The following is a 22879-nucleotide window of genomic DNA, read 5'->3' as shown; positions in this document are numbered from 1 at the left end:
TGAATCAAGTGTGTGATCGGATAATGGTGTAAAAACTAAATGCAAAAAAAAAAAAAAAAAAAAAGTGAATCGGAATGAAGAGCACAAGAAGTGCCCGAATCCATTTGATTTATTTTAACAATGGCTGCCAGCGACGCTGGTACACCGGGGGAGACAGATAACAAATAGAATATAATCTGCAATCAGTTCAAGTGATATTAGCGGCACGTCGCATCACAGTGGAGTAGTACCATCCTCTTTCCACGGGAAATTCAGAGGGTCCCATCTGCTCCCAGGAAATCCTGTTTGTTTGAATATTATTGCTGTCAACACCCGTCTGTTCTCAGGTGCAACTTTGCTTTCATGCACAGTTGCAAAAGTAAAACACAGACACAGCAAAAACATGAACACATTCATTACCCAAGGCTTAGCCGGCTGCTGAAAAAGTAACTACCTCACGTTATCTTTTGCAATCTGGGCCTATTTGCTTATTGATTGTGCTCGCAGCTTTCTATCGGCATAAATCATGAACACAATCTCGTTTGGCAGCCGTCTTCCCCCGACAGCTCGTGACCGCATCACGCGGGGCCGACTTTTCAAATCTCTCCATGCATTTCAGCGCAACATAATGTGACTTTGACAAAAATAAAATCAGACACGATGTTCTTTGTAATGGATTAAGTTGTCTGTCATAGCATACGGACATGAAATGGAACCAGTGGCTGCCAAGAAAGCGGCAAAACACATCAAAAGTCGTTGGCAGTGATGTGAAATGAATGCGGCTCGGGTAAATGGGCTAAAACACGCACAACACAGGTATGGTTCTTTAATCTTTGAATTAGAAGTCAGTAGTTGGAGCTGGTTTGATTTTGTTGCTGTCATCATGCTTTTTTTTTTCAGATCCGGAGCCTATAATTGGCTTCAAAAACAGCTTGAAAAAAAGAGTATTTTTTTTATTTCATAATGCAGTTCTAATGCAAATATAACTTAACCTTATTTTTTATGAGTTATGCTCACAATAGTTCACCATTAATAAAAATAGAAAGACTAGACAGAAGGAGCACATTAACTGAGATACTGGAGTGCATCCTGCATTTAGATATTTTGGGTTTAAAGAATAAAAAAAAAAATAATAATCAACAATGAAAAAACTGTTTATGGCTTCCTAGAGGCCAGATTTTGAACAATTTCTTGCTTCTTTTTGAGTGCTACCCTTTTTAAGGTCATCCCGGCCTCGCTGGCAGACACTCACAACGCCCTCCTGGAGCATTAATAATATTCATGCGGTTACACTACACGTTGACGTGGAGTACCAGAGAACAGACCAACAAAAGATAAAACTATTGGGAGAGAGTGATAATTATAAAAATAGCTTTTTGATTAAATTATGTAAGAGATTGAGAATCAAATAAATTATATATGGTCATAGCCTGAATTGCATTACATAATTGATGCACGCGGTCGTACATTATGTAGCAACTGTCAACATGTGAAATGTGTTTGAAAAAATAATACAAGTGTGACTCTCAAACCACTTAAGGGCAAAGAGGAAGGAGATGCCTGGTGGGACAATGCTGGTGTCATGGCTGGCCTGGCATGAATCATATATATTTCAGCTTTTCCTTTTTTAACAGCGAGGCACAGTTTAGCTTGCCAGGGAACGTGTTAGGACGCCTTTAGGGTCGAAACTCCCAAAGGGAGAAAAAGATTAGGACGTCAAATGCAACAGCACGTATTACAAGTGCCTCATGAAACTAACAGAACCGTGACGCCATACTGTGCAAAGCGCGGGGCTGCTTGGGACCCGCTGCTCGCTATGAATCCCAGTGTGATCCTTTTAGGAGAGAAGGAAAAACAACAGCCATGATTCATCTTATATTAAGTTTCGAGCCGAAATTGCTCTTACGTGTGTGATGCGAGGCAGGATTTTAACCAAATTACTGCTGTATCACCTGAGTGCATTTGTCAGAGTTCCAGGTTGGACGTAATGCAACTTAATGGTGTATTATTAATTATAATGTATTGCCTGTCCCTTTATTTTAGAAACACATGGTGCACTGCATGCAGGGAGGCCAATGAGTGTTGCTGTACGGGAGAAAATTGAGTTTCAACAAGGGCTGAGATGCAAAATTACAAGTAGAAACACTCATCTAATGAAGAACTCATCTTGTTTTTATATTCGACCAGGAACACTTGGGTTTTATTTCACTTTTATTTGAATACTATTCATTGAAAGCGATAATTAAAAACAACACACCGTGGCACACTTAGATCCCTTTTGTTGAATGTTTAAGCCTGGATCATGCCAGGGTTGATCTTATAAAAGGCTGCAAGGCATTGTTTTGTAACAACAGACAAGTACATCCTAGCCCTGGCTTTGAGGACTCTTGTGACTTATTGGTTAAATTATGACCGCAAATGCGATCATGGCCTTTTAGACTCTGAATTAATTAATTTGGACTGACTGTGGTTTTTGAACAGTTTCCGAACAGTTTTATTTTTCTTGACTCAGACTAAAAAAACAACAACAACAACAGAAAAAAAGACACTGTGGAGTTACTGCTAATCAAAATGTTTTGACTACAACATCAGAGCTGCATCTTACAGTTGTTCTTGTTATATTTTCATCTGTCAGCTATGTTCCTAATGAATCAACTGTTTGGTCTTTAAAATGAACAGTGCAAATGTCTGACCATCTGTCCAGGACACAAAGATACTCAGTCTGCTGTTGTATTAAAGAAGGACAGAAAAAAAAATCTTCACAAGTGAGAAGCTGCAACCAGGAACTGTTTTTATTGATTAAAAGATCATCCAAACAGTGACCAGTTTTACAAGATAAGGCATACTGTTTATTAAAGAGAGTAAACTACTGGAATGCCAGGATGTGATAGGGAACTGTAATACTTTTGGCTTTTTTGTACATACATGTGATACTAACTGAAATACAATAGCAATCTTTGGATATAAGAAACATATACAGTGCTGTATGTTTGTGCCTTCATTATAATACAATACAATACATATTATTTGCTCTCACTAATAAGGACAGGACTATACTACTCATATTTAAGGTGAGTAAGAAGTTGTATCACTTCAAAGTAGTCACACTGCTGCTGTAGTAAATACGCTGGATATGAGAATCCATTCAAAATTAAAGTTTTAGCCACGATTGTTCAAATGGTAACTGGATTTTAAATATTTGAACTGGAGTATATTTTATTCATTTACATCAGCCATTGGGTTGGGAACAGTCTGTAACCTAGCTATAATGAAATGTATAAATAGACAGAATATGATGATGACATCGTGTAGATATATATCAGCCACAACATTATGACCACTGACTGGAGAAGTAAATCACATTGACCATCTTGACATAATTCAGTGTTCTGCTGGGAAACATTTGGGCCTGTAATTCATGTGGATGTTACTTAGACATGTAGCACCCACCTAGACCAGACCAGACTCCTCCACCCAAAGGCCCCCACTAACAACATCCTGTTGACATGACAGGCACCTCAGGACGCCCTCAGAATGCCCATGTCCATTCTCTGATGAGTCACAAATGTGGCACAAGGGAGACCTACGCAATATAAGGAGGGTGGTCATAATGTTATGGCTGATTGGTGTACATTCCTGCAGCAGGCCCCGATCTGTCAGCCATGATAACATTTTGTATGCGTGCTGGCGATACATAATTTATTCAGTGTTGATTTTTAAATATAAAACTAGATATAAGATGTATATTTTTAAAGCCGTGGGAATCTAAAATGAAGAAAAAGAATAAAATGAATCTAATATGAAGAAACACACTGTGTCCAGAATGAATTCTAATTGCTCTCATTCAGTGCTTTGTTGAAGTCCTTCTCCAAGTGGAAGTTGTGCTGCGTGCTCTTCATAGGCAGAGAGAGAATCCTACTGAGCATGTGCAGAGAAACTGTCCATCGCTACGGCCTTTTTCTGTTTTGAGGAATCCAATGGGTTACAATTGATTGGGTTTTGTTTCCAAGTGATAACCTTGCTGGCTGAAAAATGAAAAACATGCAGTTCCCCAAATGACCACTTGAAGCTGGCTCCAAAAGGGAGTCAGTCCTCATACACCTCCATGATAAAAAGTCTTGGCAGGAGGAATGAAAAAGCCCTTGTGGTCTCTACAGATTATTATGCCAGTCATGACAACTGCTCAGTATGATTTTTTTATGTAATTCATCCCCGTTTTATATCAAGGCTTAAACATAATGTATAATTAAGGACACCTTGTGGGTACCTCCACATGTTGCCATCTGTTTCCTACGGCCTCACCTCAACAGCCCTCTGTTGAAGTATTCACAACCTCTGAAGTGATAGGGTCTGAGTTCATGGGTTGTAATATACTGGTATATACATGTATATCATAATTCAGTTGTTTTGAGGTTTGAGTTTAATAATACACATGACTAAAATGCTGATATTTCCTACATTAAGTTGCCCAGTTGTTAGCTTGCTAACTGTTACCCTCTGTGGCTTGGAGATGCCAACAGTTGCCTAGGCATAGTCTTCTCACGACTTACTGTTGATGTTACCATCTGAAGGCCAAGGATTTTGTGTAAATTACTTCCCATGTCAAAATCACAAGTTCACAAGTTCCATTTGAAGGCAGCATTAAGAGAAGTCAGTCAGTGCCAAGATGGCGACACCAGTGCCGTGCACGTTGAGCTTCAAAAATACTCTACAGGTTTCCTTTACAATTATGTATTGTTAGTACAGATATAAGCCAAATGTATTAGGCTCTTTGCATTGTTTTGAGATGCTCTGGCGGTCGGGGGAAATCTACCGGCACACACGAGTCAACATTGCATGCTAAATCAAAGGGCGACCATGTTGTGTCATCTGACAGGATGAGATTTAAAAACCAAACTGAAAAGTATCCATAAACTTTTGCTCAGGTTAATTGCACTTGATCAGTGAGAATACAGCCGGGTCTGGAGTAATTGTCAACCCACGGTGGTGTTTTGCATGGAGGCAGTGCAGCCTGGAGGATCACGCGAGGATGCCCACGAGGCTGTGGGGGCTTTGAAAAGGTAGGCATTTTGGAGAGGAAGCAGATGGCCCACATTAAAAGCAAAGGGCCCTTGTGACTGTCCTCAATGGCCCTGCAGAGATCTGGGTAATTAAATGAGAAATTTAATCAGATTCCTCAAATTAAATGTCCAGCTGGATAGTTCTGCAAGAACTACACATTTACCTGAGGGAGTATCACCAGTGGATGCATAATTCTCCAATCAGTACACACTTGCACACGATGATATTCCAGGTGATGATTGCTGCTAAAGTATTCCATTCACAGATCTGCCAGCAGGAGGCAAAGGGGCAACGCTGCGTGGCCACGGACGGGTCATTTTAATAATGGGACCTGGGAGGAAGCAGCAAAACAGTGAGATGACAGGAAGGAACCAGTGGATTTTTTTTTTTTCCCCCCTTGCGGAGAGGCTGCTTCGCCTCACCCAGACTTCAAATCCTCTGGCTCTGGAGCTAGATAATATTTTAACAGCATTTCATCATGTTTGATGCAACACGTTTGATGCAGCATTCAAAAGAGGCACCGGTGTGGACGGTGACCAGACAGTCTGACAGTGTTTCTTATCACGGCACCGTAGACAGACAGAGAGCAGCCTCTGGGTCCGTTCCCGAGTCATTTTTGCATTCAGCAAACCCAAGAACCGCCTCCCCCTCCCTCTCCCTCCCCTCCCTCCCTCCGCTGCCCCCGCCCCGTCCAGGCTGCCTCTCTCTCCCTCTCACACACACGCAGCCTGTCCGGTAGGATGGGACCCGGGCAGTAGCCACACATCCGTGCACGCCTGACCGCTAGTCTACTTCCTGGATGGAAGAATGGGACATATTTCCAGCACCGCCACTTTTCTGCTTTCCCCCTTTGTCTCGCTGACGCCGCGGATAATCGCCTAAATAATGCCCACGTGTAATCAATGGCGTTCGACCACTTTTTGTCGCGTAGTTAAAGACATCGACTGATCGCCGATTGACCCCCCTCCACACTTTGGGAATGTCGCTATCTGGAAGCCCGCTGCAGACACGGAGGAGTCCAGATTTTGAACCGCTTTTGCACCGCCGTAGTGTGCGTAACGTTTTATTCCTCGAAGCTAAAAGCAGCCTGTGCTCGGGCTGGAGGCGAATAAATTAGTCCCCTCGCTTTTTTTCCCTTCTTCTTCTTCTTTTTTTTTTTTTTTTTTTTTTTTTACCCCTCCAGAACAGAGACTGTATCCTGACCGCCAACCATTACTTTGATGCTCTGCCTTCGTGGCCGCGGTGCCAACTTCGCTTCAGCTTCGGCAGTGTGTGTGTGATTTGTTTATTTTTTTTTTAAATCTTTTTTTCTTTTAAAGGAGGAGAAAAGACTCAAACTTTGTCACCCGCTGCCTTCTTGTTGCTCTCGATGAGTAGTCTAACATGCGGAGAATACGGGAACCGAGTTACTGGTGGATTTTATCCTTAATGTTTTTAACCTTGCCCAAACACAACGACTGTCAGCCTGGTAAGTAAATGCAACACGGCAGCAGCCCGCTACCTCTCAGTCTGTGCACCCTTTTGTATTCAAGGGTAACGCCGAGTTTCGGTTGTCGAGATAACGGATTTTTCCCTTTTTTTTCTTCCGGGGGTAACGGATAAGAGCCGTGTGTCTCCACGGCTGCAGGGCCGAGCCCGAGTTTAACGTCCGACGGCCGCGTTAACGCCGAGGCGTTTGTTAGCCTCCGTGATTTGTGTGCGCATGTTATTGATTAGGCAGCTGGACTGTGGCGCAAACTATCCCTGCGTTAAACATCCCACCACCAGTCCCGGTGCTGCGGCGTCGATTTGACCCTTTTCTCGGTCGCTGCATCGCCGGTTGTGTAGTCGCACCGGCGTGCTGCAACACATCAATTAAAAATGTACAATAACATTCCTGCAGACACACTGCGAATATAGCTACGTGACGATATTTCACTTAAAAATAAATAAATAAATAAATGAATTAAAAAAAGAAAAAAAAGAGGCTGCCGTGGGATTACAGTGATTGAGTCCCTTTGCTTTGCCCATAGGCGCTTATTAGATGTCTCGAGTTTCATTGTGGGCTGAGTGTAGTTGTGGTCATAGTTTATGTGCAGGTATAATCTGTGCGTCTCCTCGCTGTCATGTGCGTAGGTAGAGCCGAGGATAAGGGCGATAGTTAGCGCTGTTGGCTCGGAGATGGATGTGCATGTATGGAGGGCGTTTAATGCCACCGGAGCGTGAACGTGGTTCTGGACTATCGGCTGCTGGTTTGAGATTACTAGCGCTCCACGGAAGTCTGTGACCCGCGTGATTCTTCGGACCGACGGGCCGACTAAATATAGACAGTTTTAAAGTCTCAGAGCCCTTGCAGCCAGATCTATACGCCACAGGACATCAATAGCATTTTGATAAGGTCATGCATTCAAACTCGTTCACCTCCAGATATGTAATCACAGATATCCTAACCAGGTCATACATTATAATGGGTTACTGAATAAAATACTGGTGTCGGGGTTGGGTTTTTGAATGCTTCAGTGTTTCCAATAGTTCTCTGTGGTTGGGTGGGGAATGTTAGCCTATGGTTGGACTTTGCAAAGATGACTATGTAGATGTCTTGTCAGGTAGCCTTTTTTTTGAGTTGTCTGTTTCAGGTCAGAGTGAGCGGTATTGTCAATCAATATATTGGTGTGCATCCCTGACGTAATGGCCTTCATGTCATGCATGACAATGCATATTTATAGGCTGAAGATATACCTCCTTTCTAAACCACGCATTCATGTAGGCAGTCAGCTGTCATGAACGTAATTCTTCGTGTGTGCTGCGTGTTACCGAAAGATATCGCACTGGAGACCTCTGCGTTTGTATTATTCATGCCGCGTGCTGTATTATGCTGTAAATTATTGGCCACAGTGGGCCGAAGACTTGACAAATTTTCTTAGCGAGCGCGTGTGGGAAGATCTTCAAAATTTCAGAAATGCCCCGACAACGTCAACATTTTTATTCAAGAAATTCGTCTGGAGGTGCTAATGCATGCCTGAATTAGTTTTCTTTCATTAACTAGTCAACCAGACATAATGAAGGCATGGCTCCCTCGCTTACTCCCCAACACTTCAACAGTCTTGAAGTGGTTTCATTTTATCAGTGCAGGCTTCTGCGTTACCGTCTAACACGGCACTGATCTCTCTCTATTGTTCACCGTGCAGTAGCAGTGACAAGCTGTACACATGCGAGGAAATGCATACTTGACCTATAAGCTGCCATTCACGTTCGATTTACTTAATGCATCTTGTGTGTGCATTCCATTAATTTCTGAGGACTCCCACAAGTGATGCTCCAAAGGAATGCAGCATAGTGCATTATTATGTGGGGGAAAAAAAAAATATATAGGTAGAAACGCGCATATGTCCGGCCTAACACTTTAAGCCTATTATCATTAAGTAGTGGGGCTTGGAGCACCTCGAACCCCCAGCTATAATTGACACTCTACCTTGGTGTAATGTACCTCGCTTATGCTACATTTCCGGTTTAGACACGATGGATGCACTAAGGCTGGGTTTAGGGCAACAATGGGTTAGGATTAAGGTTATCTTTACATCAAGATAAATCACCAGAATCTGCAGGAAGACACTTAAAGACCAAACCTATGTTTATTTTTATATAATTAATGAGGCAAGAAACTCAATATATATTTAGCATACGACAATCCAACCGGAATCAGCCAGTTTTGGACCGTAAGTCTTATCCCAAGATATAGCTGAAACATTTTCTGTAGTGTTGGGTCAAGTTTTTGACTGGTGTTAAGTTTTCTTTCATCTCAAGAACTCTTTCATCTTAGACTCTTTAAATACATCCCTAATTTTTTGGATATGGTAACAAGCAGGGCCTATAACTTATCGTATATGAGACCAGTGTAATATAATGTATATGTAAGAAAAAGTTAAAAAATATCTGACTATGCTATATAGTTCTTTTTATGTATATATTTAAATGCTACATATAAATGAATTATCTCAGAGTTTAATAAGTTGATTTTTGGTGACGCGTATGTTTTCTGTACACCATTCTCTATTATAGTACCATTAGACGTGTTTACAGTAACAGCCCGCCAGTAATGTCATCGGATGTAAAAAGCATCTCTCTATTACTCCGTCGCCTACTTACGTTAAAGTGCGTGATGGGCGGGGAGCCGTAGCAACTTTTGCTGTAACGGATTTGATAAGTGCTCAAGTATAGCGGCGTCCAAGTATATTTTTAATGTATTTCGCCCGTGGCACCAGCCATCCTCCATAGCCAAGTAGCAGTGATGTAACACAAGAGAATGGTTCCTCTCTGAGTCACCCCCACCCCTTGCTCCAAAATCCCCCAGTTCCATGCTTCCACGTCCTCATGTCTTCAGTTTGCAGCTTTATTGACTAGTAGCCTTACAAGCCCCTAACAGCCGAGTTTTCTAATATGGCATGTTTCGACAGACCTCTGACACACACCAGAAAGGCAATACAAGCTGAGTGGCAGACCAGCTAGAAGGTGTTGGAGGATGAATTCAATTGAACATTACCATGTTATGCTTGCTTTGTGATTTCAAAACAAAACAAAACAAATTTAATTAATTTCAATTTAGAGTTAACCACACAGACGGTGTTAGGTTCACATGAAAACAGGAGACTCTGAAGGTTAAGAAAGGGCATTGCCTTTCTTTAAGTGCATAGCTGTTGGTAAAACTGACGGCTATGCATCGCCTTTTTATTCAGAACATCTTAGAGGGTTTTATATTTTTTTACTAATACAAATCTGGGTTTTCCTCTCCCAAATGTCACACTCTACAGTAACATGCCGTATAGAAAAAAAAATCCGTTAGAGCATCTGCTGTCGTGGTGTTTTTGAAAACTCTTATGCCAGGCAAAAACGTATTCAGACGTTTCTGTTGTGCAGTTGCCATTGCAGCTCCGTAGCCGTCATCAGAAGCATTGCTCATCTTTAATTATAGAAACTCTAATTGCGACACTTAAGCACTGTTAATACAGCCATACAGAAAAAGGACTGAGGAGTAAAGCCTTACTGGGGAACGAATTGTTGCAGAAACAAAAGAAGCTCAATTAAGTGGGGGAAAAAAAAAGCTCAAAACAGTTTTGACCAACATAATGGCCATTTTCAATTATATTAAACTGTAGGAATGACCTTTTTCAAATAACTCCGTCACTGCCCCTGCAAACAGGAATATTAGCGAGGAAACATTATTAACGTTATTAATGAGGTCCTGATGTACTGCTGTGCCAGCAGGATGCCAGCTGTCTGGACATCACTGATGCTGGCACCAGCATCATTATCATCAAGGTCCTCACTATATTTTTCCTTTTTTTTTTTTTTTTTTTTTTTTTTTCATAATTGCTGCAATATGCACAGCAGACATCTCAAAACAAACTCTCCTGGTTTTAAAATAGCAGCAGCAACATATGCTGAGTCTCAATCATCGATGGGCTCAGCATACCGTTATTTCTGTTGTCTCTCCACCAGCTGCCTGTGCCACCCACTAAATGGTCCGATGGGGAAACACTGCACATGTAATCACTTTTCACTTGTGTGCAGATAATTTGCTGTTTTTTTTTCTAGTGATGCTCATCTCTTATGGTTGGATTTGAATATAACGGCTACCTTATCAATAACTTCCACACAGCGCCGTGGTACTCTGAGTGATGAATTTGAACTGTAGTGGCTTAACGTACGGTGGCGTATTGTAGCACAACATCCAGGTTTTTGAGAGTGTAAAACGTGGTCATGATATGTGAATAGTGGTTAAGCAGAGGCCGCTATTGTGGTTTGGGGGGAAAAAAAACACACACACCTCAAATTAAGCTGTGAAGAATGTGCTTCAGTTGCGTGAGGCAGCTCGTGGAATGAGCAGCACCTTATTATTCAACAGTATCCACTAGAATAGGAAGCCGCTAATAACGGAAAGTTAGTTTTGTTTATGCTGCAGAAACAAGATGAGGTGTTAAACATTTACTGAAAACTTAAAGGCATAATAAAGGGCATTTGTAGGGGAAGTGAGGACAGTCTAGAAAATGTGAAAAACTTTCACAAACACTTGAGGAATCATTTTAAAGGTTTGAGATGACTTCTTCTAGTAGAGTATAAATTATTCATTTCCCTTTTCAGCGTTAATGTTGCAGTGTCCTTAGTGATGGAAAATGCAGTTTGAAAAAGTCCTCGTGATTTCTCTGGTGTAATCACGCCATGTGTGTTACTGTGCAGGCAACCATCTTCAACCTGTGTTATTTTCAGAAATTACAAATCAATCACTTCTTAAGAACATATTTCACTTGGATGTTTTTATTCATTTGCAAGTGTCTGGTTATGTAGTGACTTCAAAAAGAAAAAAAAAGAAAACTAGATTAAAAGTACCTTGACACCTGAGAATCATCTGGTAAGCACTGTGAAATTTCATTTAGAGACACTGCCATATTTTTATATGAGAAAATATTTTCACAAATGGTGGAAGTTCAATGCGGTGGCAGCCACTATAAGAAATTTAAGCACTCTACTGGTTTTATGATAACATCAAAGGAAAGGTGTGCAAGTCAAACCCAGGTTTTTGAGTGCTATTAACAAATTAGATAACCTTGCAAATTGGTTTCACAAAATGTAATTCAGTGGATTTGTTCGATTTTGCGTTTGACTGCCTTGAAAGAAATCACGCCGCCAATTACCCTGAATTGAAAGGTATACTTCAACTACAAGTGGCTCCTAAGCCTTTCCCGTAAACCATAATAATACTGACAAAAACCGCGTTTGAAAGTAAGATAATCAAATGTAAATAAATAGTGTAATTATTAAAAACCTTGTTATAGAGTAACGCTGGGCTCAGACACGCTCATATTTGTCCCTCCCAGACCTCGCTACCTACTTAGGTTCAGCCTAGATTATCTTGTGATGTGAGGGTTTACAGATCTGCTCAGCGGGCCGCCCAGATTATCATCAAACATGTTTGATATTTGGGATTACAAATCTGAAGGATTATGTCAGTACTTCCAGAGTATACAATGAGGGAAAACAAGTCTCACAACAACGAGTCGGAGCAGCTGACGGCGTTGTCAAGCAACAATAAACAATCTAGCCCTTGAGGCTAATGTTAGCAACCGTTGACAGATATTAAAACTGACGGTTCAAATCTCACCTCCAGTTCTTGCTGGAGACGCCCAGTGTTGACTGCATCTCCCCAACCGTTATCCACGCTCGCTTAGCCTTCTGGTTTGTTTTCTTTCTCACTGAAAAATATCTTGATGCTACAGTGAATTCTTTTTCTTCTGTTGCTGTGTTCTGGTTGGATTATTGGGTAGAAAAGCGGTTAGCAGGTGGGTTACTGCCCCCTGCCTGACTGGAGTGTGACTCACCATTTTTCGCGTTATTTTTTTTTCTTGCATAAGCATTTGTTCATCACATTTTCTACTGATTGAAAGCAATTAATGCAGTAGACTGACTAAGGATGGACTACTTTACTGTGATCATGACTAAATATTGTGGAATAGTCCCACACTAATGGTAAAACAGGTTTGCATGGCCCCGTGTTAGCATTGCCTGTTGATGTGGAACAGCTCGGAGATTCAAAAAAACAGATAAAGAATTAAATGGTATCAAGATAAAATGATGAAGAATGAAGAAACGGGGACAATTGCAGTTTCATTTATTTTGACATATTTATTCATGTTTAAACATATTTAAACTGCTATGTGTGTAATGTCAATAGTAGCACGACCGGCCTCCATAACAATTGTAGTCTGCATGCAACTACAGTTTTTCCCATTTATAAAAAGCTAATATTGGGGACATTTTCGGGGACAGCTGTCCAAAACAGGGCCTGTCCCCAGAAATCAGGGACGTCTGGTCACCCTACGACACCCCAAACAACAACACAGCACCTTTTTTGAGCACAAGTCCTTTCGTTCTGCCGCTCCATTTTTCGGCCCTTTCCATCTTCACCACACGTCGAAGTGATGCAGTAAAAATTCATATTATAATGGAAAAAAATAACGGTATTCGGTATGAATACTGCTATTTTTTGTTATTTTTATCTTAAAATCTTGTAGAGTGGGATAGCTTGAGATTAGCCAGAAGTTTCTTCTCAAGTTTGTAATGCAGCCTAATTTAGAATGTTAAGGCGCCTGTCGTCTGAGCTCGGCTTAGCGCTGCTACTACTACTACTACTCCTATTGTGCCTTTGCGAACCGGATAAGCTGTGCCGCTCCATAAAGAACATGCAAACAAAAATTATTTTTACATTCAGCCCCTTCTGCCAAACATAGTGTCTTTACAAAGATATTGAATGCGTTTCCTTCCTTTTAGCATAATTTAAACCCGGCATTGTCTACCTCCCATGTTCTTTAGCTGTCTTCTTCTTCTTCTTCTTCTTTGTGGGCGCGTTGCTGTTGATCAGTCACCGGCTATTGATCTGTGGAACAGTGTGAAATGTGCGTAGCGTCGCTCGTGCGTGTGCATTTATGCCTTTGTGTGTTTGTGCATAATACAGACAAAACTGGGACACGGGCTTGTCAAAACATTGCTTCATTGCACTGGTAGTGGTCATAAAACTCTACAGGGGCCCTTTAAAACTGGCTGGATCAAAGTTATGGAGTGACTAAAGACCGGTCACCAGCAGGGCAAAATGTACTAAATAATAACCAATATAAATATATTATATCTCTTGCTCTTTTACTGTGTGCCATTACATTTAAATTACAAGAGAATCTGTATCATTCCTACGTGCATTTATCTTACTCTCCCTCTTGTGAGATCAGTGCCAAGGCCCACTCTCTGTCCGCTGGATACGGCAGTATTGATTTCCAGTTGTGCCGCGGATCTGCCTGTGTCTCCAGCGTGATTTACATAAGTTTCAGAAATGGAGCACCATCAAGCAGCCTGTTCTTTAGCAACGAAATTTCCCGTGTTGCTGGTAGTTGCTTTGGGATTTTCTTTTGTTGTACGAGCGCGCCGAAAGACGCGTCCGCAGCTCATTTATAATCAATGTCGCAAGGAGATACTTTGTAATTTACTTGTTTTAATTAAGCCGCTCACATCAGAAGTAAAACTTGCAGCAGTCCTTCTACTCCCTCACATGTGCAGTGTGTGAAGAATAATTAATGACAAATGAAAGGCATCATTAAGTATTCATTTCAGCTGTCAATAAATGTGGGGATTTATTTATTCACGAGTGAAATTCATGCTTCAGAGACAGCTGTCCGGCAAAGACCTAGAGGGTGTTATATACTGTATACGTAGCAAAGCTAAGAGGGGAGAGATGTGAGTGAAGCGGAACGTTAGCTCACTGGCTAACGCCGAACATCGAGGGCGAAACGTCCTGCCTGCGATTGTAGGAATTAATACCGAAGTGTTAAATTCCTGCCGACGCGAGCCCAACATGTTTATTTTATAAGGTAATCACAGTAACTCGACGTTAATAGTGATAAAACTGTTTATTTGTTTAACTTATGTTAAGCAGGGCAATCAGTCATCACTTCATTACTTGGTGTGTATGGTTGAGTTCACCCAGTCTTTTCAGCCAAGATACTCAGAGCTGGTCACAGTAGCGTTTTAATCATTTAGAATGACTCACAGCCACTTCACTCCAAATCATTTCATCTGTTCTAGCAACATCCAACCCCAAAACACACACACACACACACGCACACAAACACACACTCACAAACTGGAATCGACCAGGCGGGTTTGAAACAAGGGAGGAAAAATGCTGTTGGGGAAACCAGTGTACTTATTTCCTGTGCTTCATGACAATAGTGATTAATGTCCAGGCAATAAGGCACTCTCACTGAAGGACATCTACTGCTGCAATGGCCATATCAATAAATGTCCCGTGTCCTTGAGCCGCTACGTCCTCTTTCCCCTTTAACAATCTTGCCGCGATGTGATACCGTGTCAGCTTTACTTACAGCTGAACTGTCAGTCAACGCTGCCTTGTGGTGAGTGGAGACAATGGAACCTTCAGGCTCTCTATTCCTACATTGTATTATTGTGGGTCAACAGAGCATGTGTGCGTTTGCTTTGTGCTCATTCCCTTTTCCCTTTTTTTTTTTATGGTTACACTCAAGATTGCCTTGTCTTTTATTTTTTTCCTGGCGAGGAAAACCAAATTCAAAAGTAGGCTATCTGTTCCGCAGGGCTCATTTTCCCTGTCATGAATTATGGCGACAATCACTGAAGATATAGGATTAGGCTGCGCATGTTTTATCAAGCGGAGGGTGCTGTGCAGAATACAAAATAAGCTTGTTGAATGAAAGTCAAGGTGTGTTTGATGAATTAAATCTTAACCTTTGCATAAATTATATTCTTATAGTCTAGAGCAGATGTAGCAAGGGAAATTTACCCCCTCGCCAGCGTGTGGAAGTATTACCTTATGGTTAGTATGCATGTGGGTTGGTTATAGTTCAAAATGAGAGCAGTGCAGACTTTAAATATATTTGCATCTACACACACATATAAATATATATGTATATATATATAAAAATTGTGCACTTTACTCAGCCCTTGAAGCTCTGCAGTGGTATTCACAGGATAGATAAGTGTTTTGTTTGAATTGAGCACAGCAGCAGAATACTTGAAATGATGCCATGTAAACCTGGAGAAAAAAAAACCCAACAACCTTTAGTATAGTTTTCATGCAACTCGAAGGTTCAACAGCGCTGTCTATTTTTAGCGGACTACTTTTTCAGTATGGCTCTTTAATTTCGTGGCAGATATTGGATTTTGACGCGGATGTCAGTGTTTGAGATGAAAAAATAATTGGCCTGGATTTTTTATTTTTTATTTTTCTTACAGACGCCACGCGAGTAAACGAGCCCTTTTGATTGATTTCCATCGATCTGCGACCGAGATGGTTTGCAGAATAATAAACTTAAAGCTATGTACTTAGGGATTTACGGATAACGAAAGCAGCGTCGGGTCGTGAAACATGTCCAGTACAAGGAAAGTCACGTTAATCCCTTGTTGTTTGAAAACAAGAAGTAGAGGTAGATTTGGAATTGTTAGAGGTTTTTGCTAATGCTAGCAGTGAGGGACATCGGCAGTCAACAGCCAGCTTTGCAACAAACACCGCAGAATCGAGAGGAAATGTCCAGAGACGACGTACAGGCGCTGAAAGTAACAGAGCAGCCACATTGCTCCTAATAGCCAGCTGTTGTTGGTTGTCGAAAATCCAGGATTTCGCCGCGTTCGAAGCTCAAAGCAACCCCAGAGATTCATCCAAGCTGTCTCTGAACGTGCATGACTTTGTGAAAAGAGCATTAACAGCCTGTTCAGCTTCACCGCAGATATTTGGACCAGCAATGTCTCACCAGCGTCGCTCACAGGCTCCTCCGTGCTGTGGGATTTTTTCGAATCTTCAGCAAGGCATAAAGCACTTAGCGCGCCGCGCGTGCAACCTAGCGGGATTTCAAAATCTTTGCACTTTAATGACAAGTTTAAAATGTGGTGTCATTCTGTACATGTACTGTACAGAATGACACCAAAATGACCTGCTACTATCCGCCTAAAATAGTAGAACTTAAACCTTAGATCAAGCAATGGACTGGATTTGGGTAAATTTTTTCTTTCTTTTTTTTGTTCAAATAAAAAGCGCATTTAATTGTGCACCTTACCATTTTAATTAACGCCAACACACTCGCATATTTCGTAATTGATTTCCTTACGGTTTTTCCAGCTCTCGACTTCAAACGGGAGGACGTACTCGTTTAAAAGTAGTGTGATTTGGAAAGTCAGCTGAAGTAAATAAGGATTTCGTCTGTGAAATTAATATGTGTTGGCACCGTGATATCCACTTTGGGAGTTTGGATCAATTTCAGAATCGTCCAAAATAAATGGATAAATAAAAATCTGAAAATACGCTGCGCGATGATGGTGCTATTCTGGTATGCTTGCATGTTTCATGCTGGAATAATCCAATAGGTTCCACATATCAGTGCTGATAATGAAATATTAACTTATTAAAGGTCATTCATTACGAGTACATGGCATAAGTGGCAAATAAAGATGACTAGAAGTAATCACAAAGCTTATTAGCCTGCCAAACTGACAAACAGGAGGAGATATCCTCTCTCGTGCTAAACTCATTTTATTAATTCCTTGTCAGACGCTTTTATTTTTTTTCCCCTTCCCTAAGTTAACACCCTATACGAGATGAGTCCCAAGGCTCATTCCTTGGGGTTGAAATGAGATTGATGTTCTGTTTGTTTCTCAGCTATCTCTCCGAGAGAAAGCTCTGAAACAACAATGGGAGGGCCGGGGTAATTGGTGTTTAACCGTGTTACTGGAGAGGCTGCAACGCATTTCACTTGGTGTTAGGCCCCTTCCAGGTGCCTAATACGTCGTAATTGAAATTTCACCGTTTCACAAAAAGAACCACGTGAAAGGGGTCTTTGGTGTGGGGGGAAAACTGAGTCATCACTTGGAGTTGGCTAATTTTGGGGATTTCCAGGGGAGAGACTCTGCTGAGTTAGATGCTTTTTTGGAGGCAAAAAGGGAGTTTGGAGGCTACCCTATCGATCCTGTTGACACGCTCCCCTTTGGGGAATGCAAATGTTTCTCTTCTTCAACACAAACATTCAAACCCTCCTGGTAGTGGAAACCTAATTAACTAGGGATTTGAATACCATGGCCTTTTCCTCTGACATTTTCATATTTCAGAAAGACATTATTTTACGCTTCCTCAACAAAGACAACTTTTGTATTTATCAGACAGTGAAATGATGATGCGGTCAACGGTTTATTCATAAGACGAAAAACAACAGCAACAAAAGAGAAAAACTTAAAGTGAGGCGCCTTCCGGCCAATCCCCGGATACTTTGGGCCGCGCTGTCGTACAAATTGCTGCGCGACAACTTATCTGTCAAGCGCTGGTGTAAGCTGAAGGTGTGACAGCTGCTGTGTATTTTTTTTGCCACAGCTAATCTAAACCTCACAACATACGTGTTTACCGCAGCAGAGAGGACCTATCCCAAGGTAGGCACTAATCACTCAGGGATTCCTGATATCATCTGTCCCCGCACTTAACAGCCAGCCAGCATCAGGCAGGTGGAAGCCAGCAACCAGCCTGCTGCATCAGCCTCGCTGTTCTCAAGACAATCATCTGTGTTGCTGTAATGTTTAGAATTAAATGCTCTGAATAGGCCTTATGGCGCCACTAACATTACCGAGTGCCATCTTGTTAAGATGGAAGTGGTTGCTTTGAGATAAAGAAAGATTAATCATGCATTTAAGCCAATGAATATTATAATTGTCCTGACAATAGTCAGATTAAAGCAATTTTATTCGGTAAAGAGGATTCAGAGGGCAGTGTTGAGGATATTCAGCTTAGCATTAGCAGGACTTCATCCGTCACCATGTCCAAAGATAACGGGAGATTTAACTGATTTGTATAAAGCAGCAACACTTGGTTGGGGAAGAAATTGCATGGAATATTTCTATTCAATTTGCTGTTATTTTCATTTTTGTGCAGAGAATGAGAAACATAAACTAGTTGATGGCTGCTTGGATTGTTTGTCATAAACAGCGGTACACCAAGTACTACTTAAAGACACTTATATAATAATATATTTTCAACACATTCTCAACTTGAGCAATATCAATCTTGTGTGATTTGTTCCTGGGTAGCGCGGTACACTGATGCACTGTCCTTCCCTGCTGTTAATACCATCTTGCATTTTCCAGCTCGGATACCTCATTCGTGTATTTATGTGTGTTTATATTTCTTAGTTCTTTGCAAAAGTGCACCTTCATTTTCGTGCGCCTCGCCGTTATTTGCTCCGCAAGCGTCCCCTGGCACGAGGAAGTTGCGTCTTATCATAAAAACATCCCTTTGCACCTTCCCCATTTTTTCGATCTTCCATTGAACGTGCAATTAAGGAAATAATTGGAAGACTGCTCTATAGCGATTTGTGGGTCTAAAACAAATCAGTCACTGCTGCGTCTGTCTCGTTTTAAAGGTCGCGATTTAAAAGCACATCCGACGCATGCTTTATTGTGGGAGAAACCGGGAGTATATGTGTATTCTCGTGCCCGGCATTATCGGGTCACAAGAACTGCAGCTAATGGCCTTGCTTCGACGCTCAGCTGTGCGGTGTATGCTGCTGGATTAGAATCATTACCTTGAGTCCCAGCCAAGCACCCCTTCATCTGAATGCTGTTTTTCAGCCTTTGTTTGCCACTGCTCTCGTGCGCTTATGTTTATTAGCCTCCAGTTTGTTTGCTTTTTTTTTTTTAGCGAGTTTGACTACATGTAGAAGGAGATGAAGTCGGTGCCAAGGTGGCTCCGGTTGACGCGAGAATGTGTATGGGTGTCTTTTGATAGTCCGCTGTTGATTGAACAGAACACCACCAAGCTGCCACGTAGGAAAACAAGGCCAAACAAGAGTGTGAATGTTGAGGAGCCGTGGTCTGAGCAGATGTCCTCGTTTGTCGTGAGTGTTGTGTTGGCATAGATGGCTGGTACTGTAATAGTCTTGTAATCCCTTTTGGCTAATTAGTGGCCATCTTATTGCGGCGCGCCACTCGATTCCTTCCACCGTAGTACCTCCCAAGTTAATCAGCAGGAACATTTCTTTGGATTGTTTAGATCACAGCTATGCTTTTATACTTATCCTTGATCTCATGTGTGAATTTCTTCTCATCCGTCTGAAGCGCTTTAAATGCACAGCCAGTCCGACGACAGGTTGGGACCCGCTTGTTCTCGAGGAAACTGTATGTACAAAACCGCCAACCCTGACGAGCTCCAGCGCCATCGATGAGAAATACCGAGGTTGTTTTAATTTCTGTTTCACCTGTCTTAGAAAATGTCACATTTAATTTCTTCGTCAGATTAATCAAGTTGGAACAGTTGGAAACATACTGTAATTTCTTCTTTTGCTCTACAAAAGCAGTGGGAAAGGTGGGTAACTACAGGAAACCGAGAACAGCTTGATGCGAGGAAGCAAGGATTTAATTTTCTTGAATTACATTTCAGCAGGTTAGTTCTGGGCAATTATTACATGAAAACCTGATGGCAGATAATGATTTGTCATGAGGGCTGGGGTTGCATACAGTTCATAGTGAATGAAAAATAAGAATGGACCAGGAATACATTAAATTGGCTGCTAATGTCCACTTCTTACTGCAACGCTAAAACATTAATTGTAATTTTTCGGTGTAAAATGTATCGGCGTGTGGCCTAAGTGCTAGATTTGCTTCTCATTACTTGAGCCAGACTGTATTTCCATCCTGGTCATTGTACAGTTCCTTAGAAAGAAATGATTAACCTCCCTGCATCTAACTTAACATACTTGCAAGACTACCAAAGAGGCTATGAGAGGTATCGAGTACATTGCCATTCATGGTTTTATTTATCGCTTCTAAATTCAGCCTTCAAGTATTGATTAGAGTCCAACATCAAAAAGCATTTAAAGAGGAAGGGAGGAGGTCTGACTGCTTGTATGGCCCCAGGCAGGCATGAGGAGTCTGTTTGAAAGTGATGCATGCTAAGTCCTTGTGCAGCGGTATTATTTATGGCTAACATTGAGTCATTTGCCTGGCGACCTGAAGGTTAGGTATTTTTCATCAGCACCAGGCAGCTGTTTTTTTTTTTACGAAGGCACATTTCTGCAGGTATTTGATTCCAAACATTTTAATGAATTTGCAGCTGTATTATAGTGATAATTTACAGCTCGACAGACAGTGTGCCCTTTCCTAGGCGCTTTCCCTCAAAACCACTTTGCTGCAGCCGCACTCGCGCACATTTTCTGGCTACACTAGCTTGTGATCAAATAACTGACCTGCCGGTATCAGTGTCACTCTCTTAGATGGACCCATTTACATTACCAGTAATCAACCATCACCATCCGCGAACTCCAGTAATGTGCGAGGAGTATAATGTATCCACCCGAGGCAGCTGAATTTATTTCAGAATCAATAACTAGACAATTCAAGCGGGGCTGCACACCGTGTCCTGAGGAATGACCTCATAAGATCTTGGCACTTAAGTGATCCAATTGCCACATATTGAAAATTGAAAACTCACTTTACACAGTAAATTTTCCTGACAGTGTCAGAGCAGTTATGTACAGTCCTGCCACAGTGCGTGGAGACACGTTTGAGGATTGTTTATTGTAGTGTGTGAAAGGAACACTGGTCTAGTAAAGGTCATAGGCCTGAATTTGTTTAATCTTGTTAATGGTTTTCATCAGAGCCCCTGATGCACTCAATCAGTGATCCCTCTAGCTATTTAATGCACTTAATTCACTGTACTTGGCGTTGCTTTGGAAGCACATTTAACGGCAGATTGACACACTTCAGATTTACTGTATAATTTCACCATCTGTAAGGAGGCTCCAGCCGCTGCGGATTCCGCCCGCCTTTCCAGTAAGTGGCTATGTTAAGCAGCCGCTCCTCAACAGGAAGTCATGCAGTTTTAATTCATAAAAGAGTCAGTTTCGGTCTGACAATAGAACAATAGTTCTTTACTGGCGTCTCATGAATAGAGAATAAATGCCAGGATGTGTTTTTTTGTTCTGTCTCTTTTTCTATTCAAGGAAGAAGGAATACACTGGAGACTTTCATCTAGACCTTTTCGCCCACATGCTTTATCAAAGTCTGACATTTGATGTACCATGTTTCTCACTTATTCCTTGAGGTAAAAGGTTTAAGGAGAGTGCAACTCATGACACACTGCGGCGCTCAGGGCTCCTCACCTCTGACTTGTAATATTATAACACAGATAATAATACCGAATGTTGGCGATAAACCTTGAGAAAGTGCGCGTGAATGCGGGCGAACAGCGCGTGGGCTGAGAGTTTGTGACACATTTGGATTTGATGGTAATGAGATGGCCTTATCCAGTTTTCGCCAGATAAGTTTGCACAAAAGACTGCAGAGCAAGTGCGGCATAATGAGAAAGTCGAGTCTGCCTCCTTTGCCCTTCCTCCCATTCTGCTTGCTTTGTTGTTCAAGTTCCCTAATGAAACACAAACAAAAATGTTTTCTGTTTGGGAGGAGGTCCTGGGCGGTAATGCACACAGTGCTCACAATCGTGTGTTTTTGGCAGCGTTTCTGGCCCTATCTTGAGTTTCTGTCACTTTCCTTCTTCTGCCTGTCTCTATGTCTCACTGTGAAGTCGCATTTTAGGATTTCGGCGTCTTATCTTCGGATGTAGCAGTAGCATTTCCTGTCAATTAACGTGATGAGCACAAAGCCAGACGGGGCTGGACATGGACTTGTACACGTAAAAAAATAAAAAAAATGGATTCAAACAAGTGTCATGGGAAATTTTTAGAAAAAATTGTCCGTGGAATGGGTTTAACACCAGACTAATGGATTTAATTTGACTGTAACATGGCTGCATTTTTGTGGCCTAAGGATGCCGATGTCCTCTTTGCTGAAACCGCTCGTTTGCTTTTAGCTGTGTCGGTCTAAATATCTGCATTGGGATTTGAGTTGTTGTTTTATTATTTCTGAGTTTGATGTTTCAGCCCTAAGGCCCCGGCTCCCTCTGCGCTGTATCTTTGGCTGATCTTGGCAGTTCTCATGTTCCCGAGGTCCTTGGTGTGACTTGAACACTTCCGGGGATATCTAGCCACGCTGCCTATTTCCCGAGGAACGAGAAACACATGCACTCACAAGACCGAGCTCCACTTACATCATTTCTGTGCTCCTCTGCTCCGCAGAGAGATCTCCAACCTTTTTTTCTTTTACCACTGTGGCTTGTACTGTAATAACGGGTAACCGTGCTCCTCGGTCTCTGCGGATGCACTGAGGTATTTGGCATTAAAAATGAAATGATTTGGAATGTAGGTGTGTTTGTCACGGAGATGTGTGTTAGTTAACAGGAAGTCCTCACATTTGACAG

The 22879-nt window shown here is 41.7% G+C and overlaps 1 protein-coding gene across 1 annotated transcript in view; it reads left to right on the top strand.

Moving 5' to 3' along the window:
* Positions 1–5744: 5744 nt before the first annotated feature.
* Positions 5745–22879, top strand: part of ca16b (carbonic anhydrase XVI b) — a 101032-nt gene continuing 83897 nt past the window's right edge. The window contains exon 1 of the mRNA XM_047582555.1: positions 5745–6508. Coding sequence (XP_047438511.1) covers positions 6424–6508 — 85 coding nt within the window. The 5' untranslated portion in view covers positions 5745–6423. The remainder of the gene's footprint in view (positions 6509–22879) is intronic.

This window comes from Mugil cephalus, chromosome 4 (assembly GCF_022458985.1).
Source record: "Mugil cephalus isolate CIBA_MC_2020 chromosome 4, CIBA_Mcephalus_1.1, whole genome shotgun sequence".
Classification (NCBI taxonomy): Eukaryota; Metazoa; Chordata; class Actinopteri; order Mugiliformes; family Mugilidae; genus Mugil; species Mugil cephalus.
The sequence above is the reverse complement of the archived record's forward strand: the minus strand, read 5'-3'. Positions and strand labels throughout refer to the sequence as shown.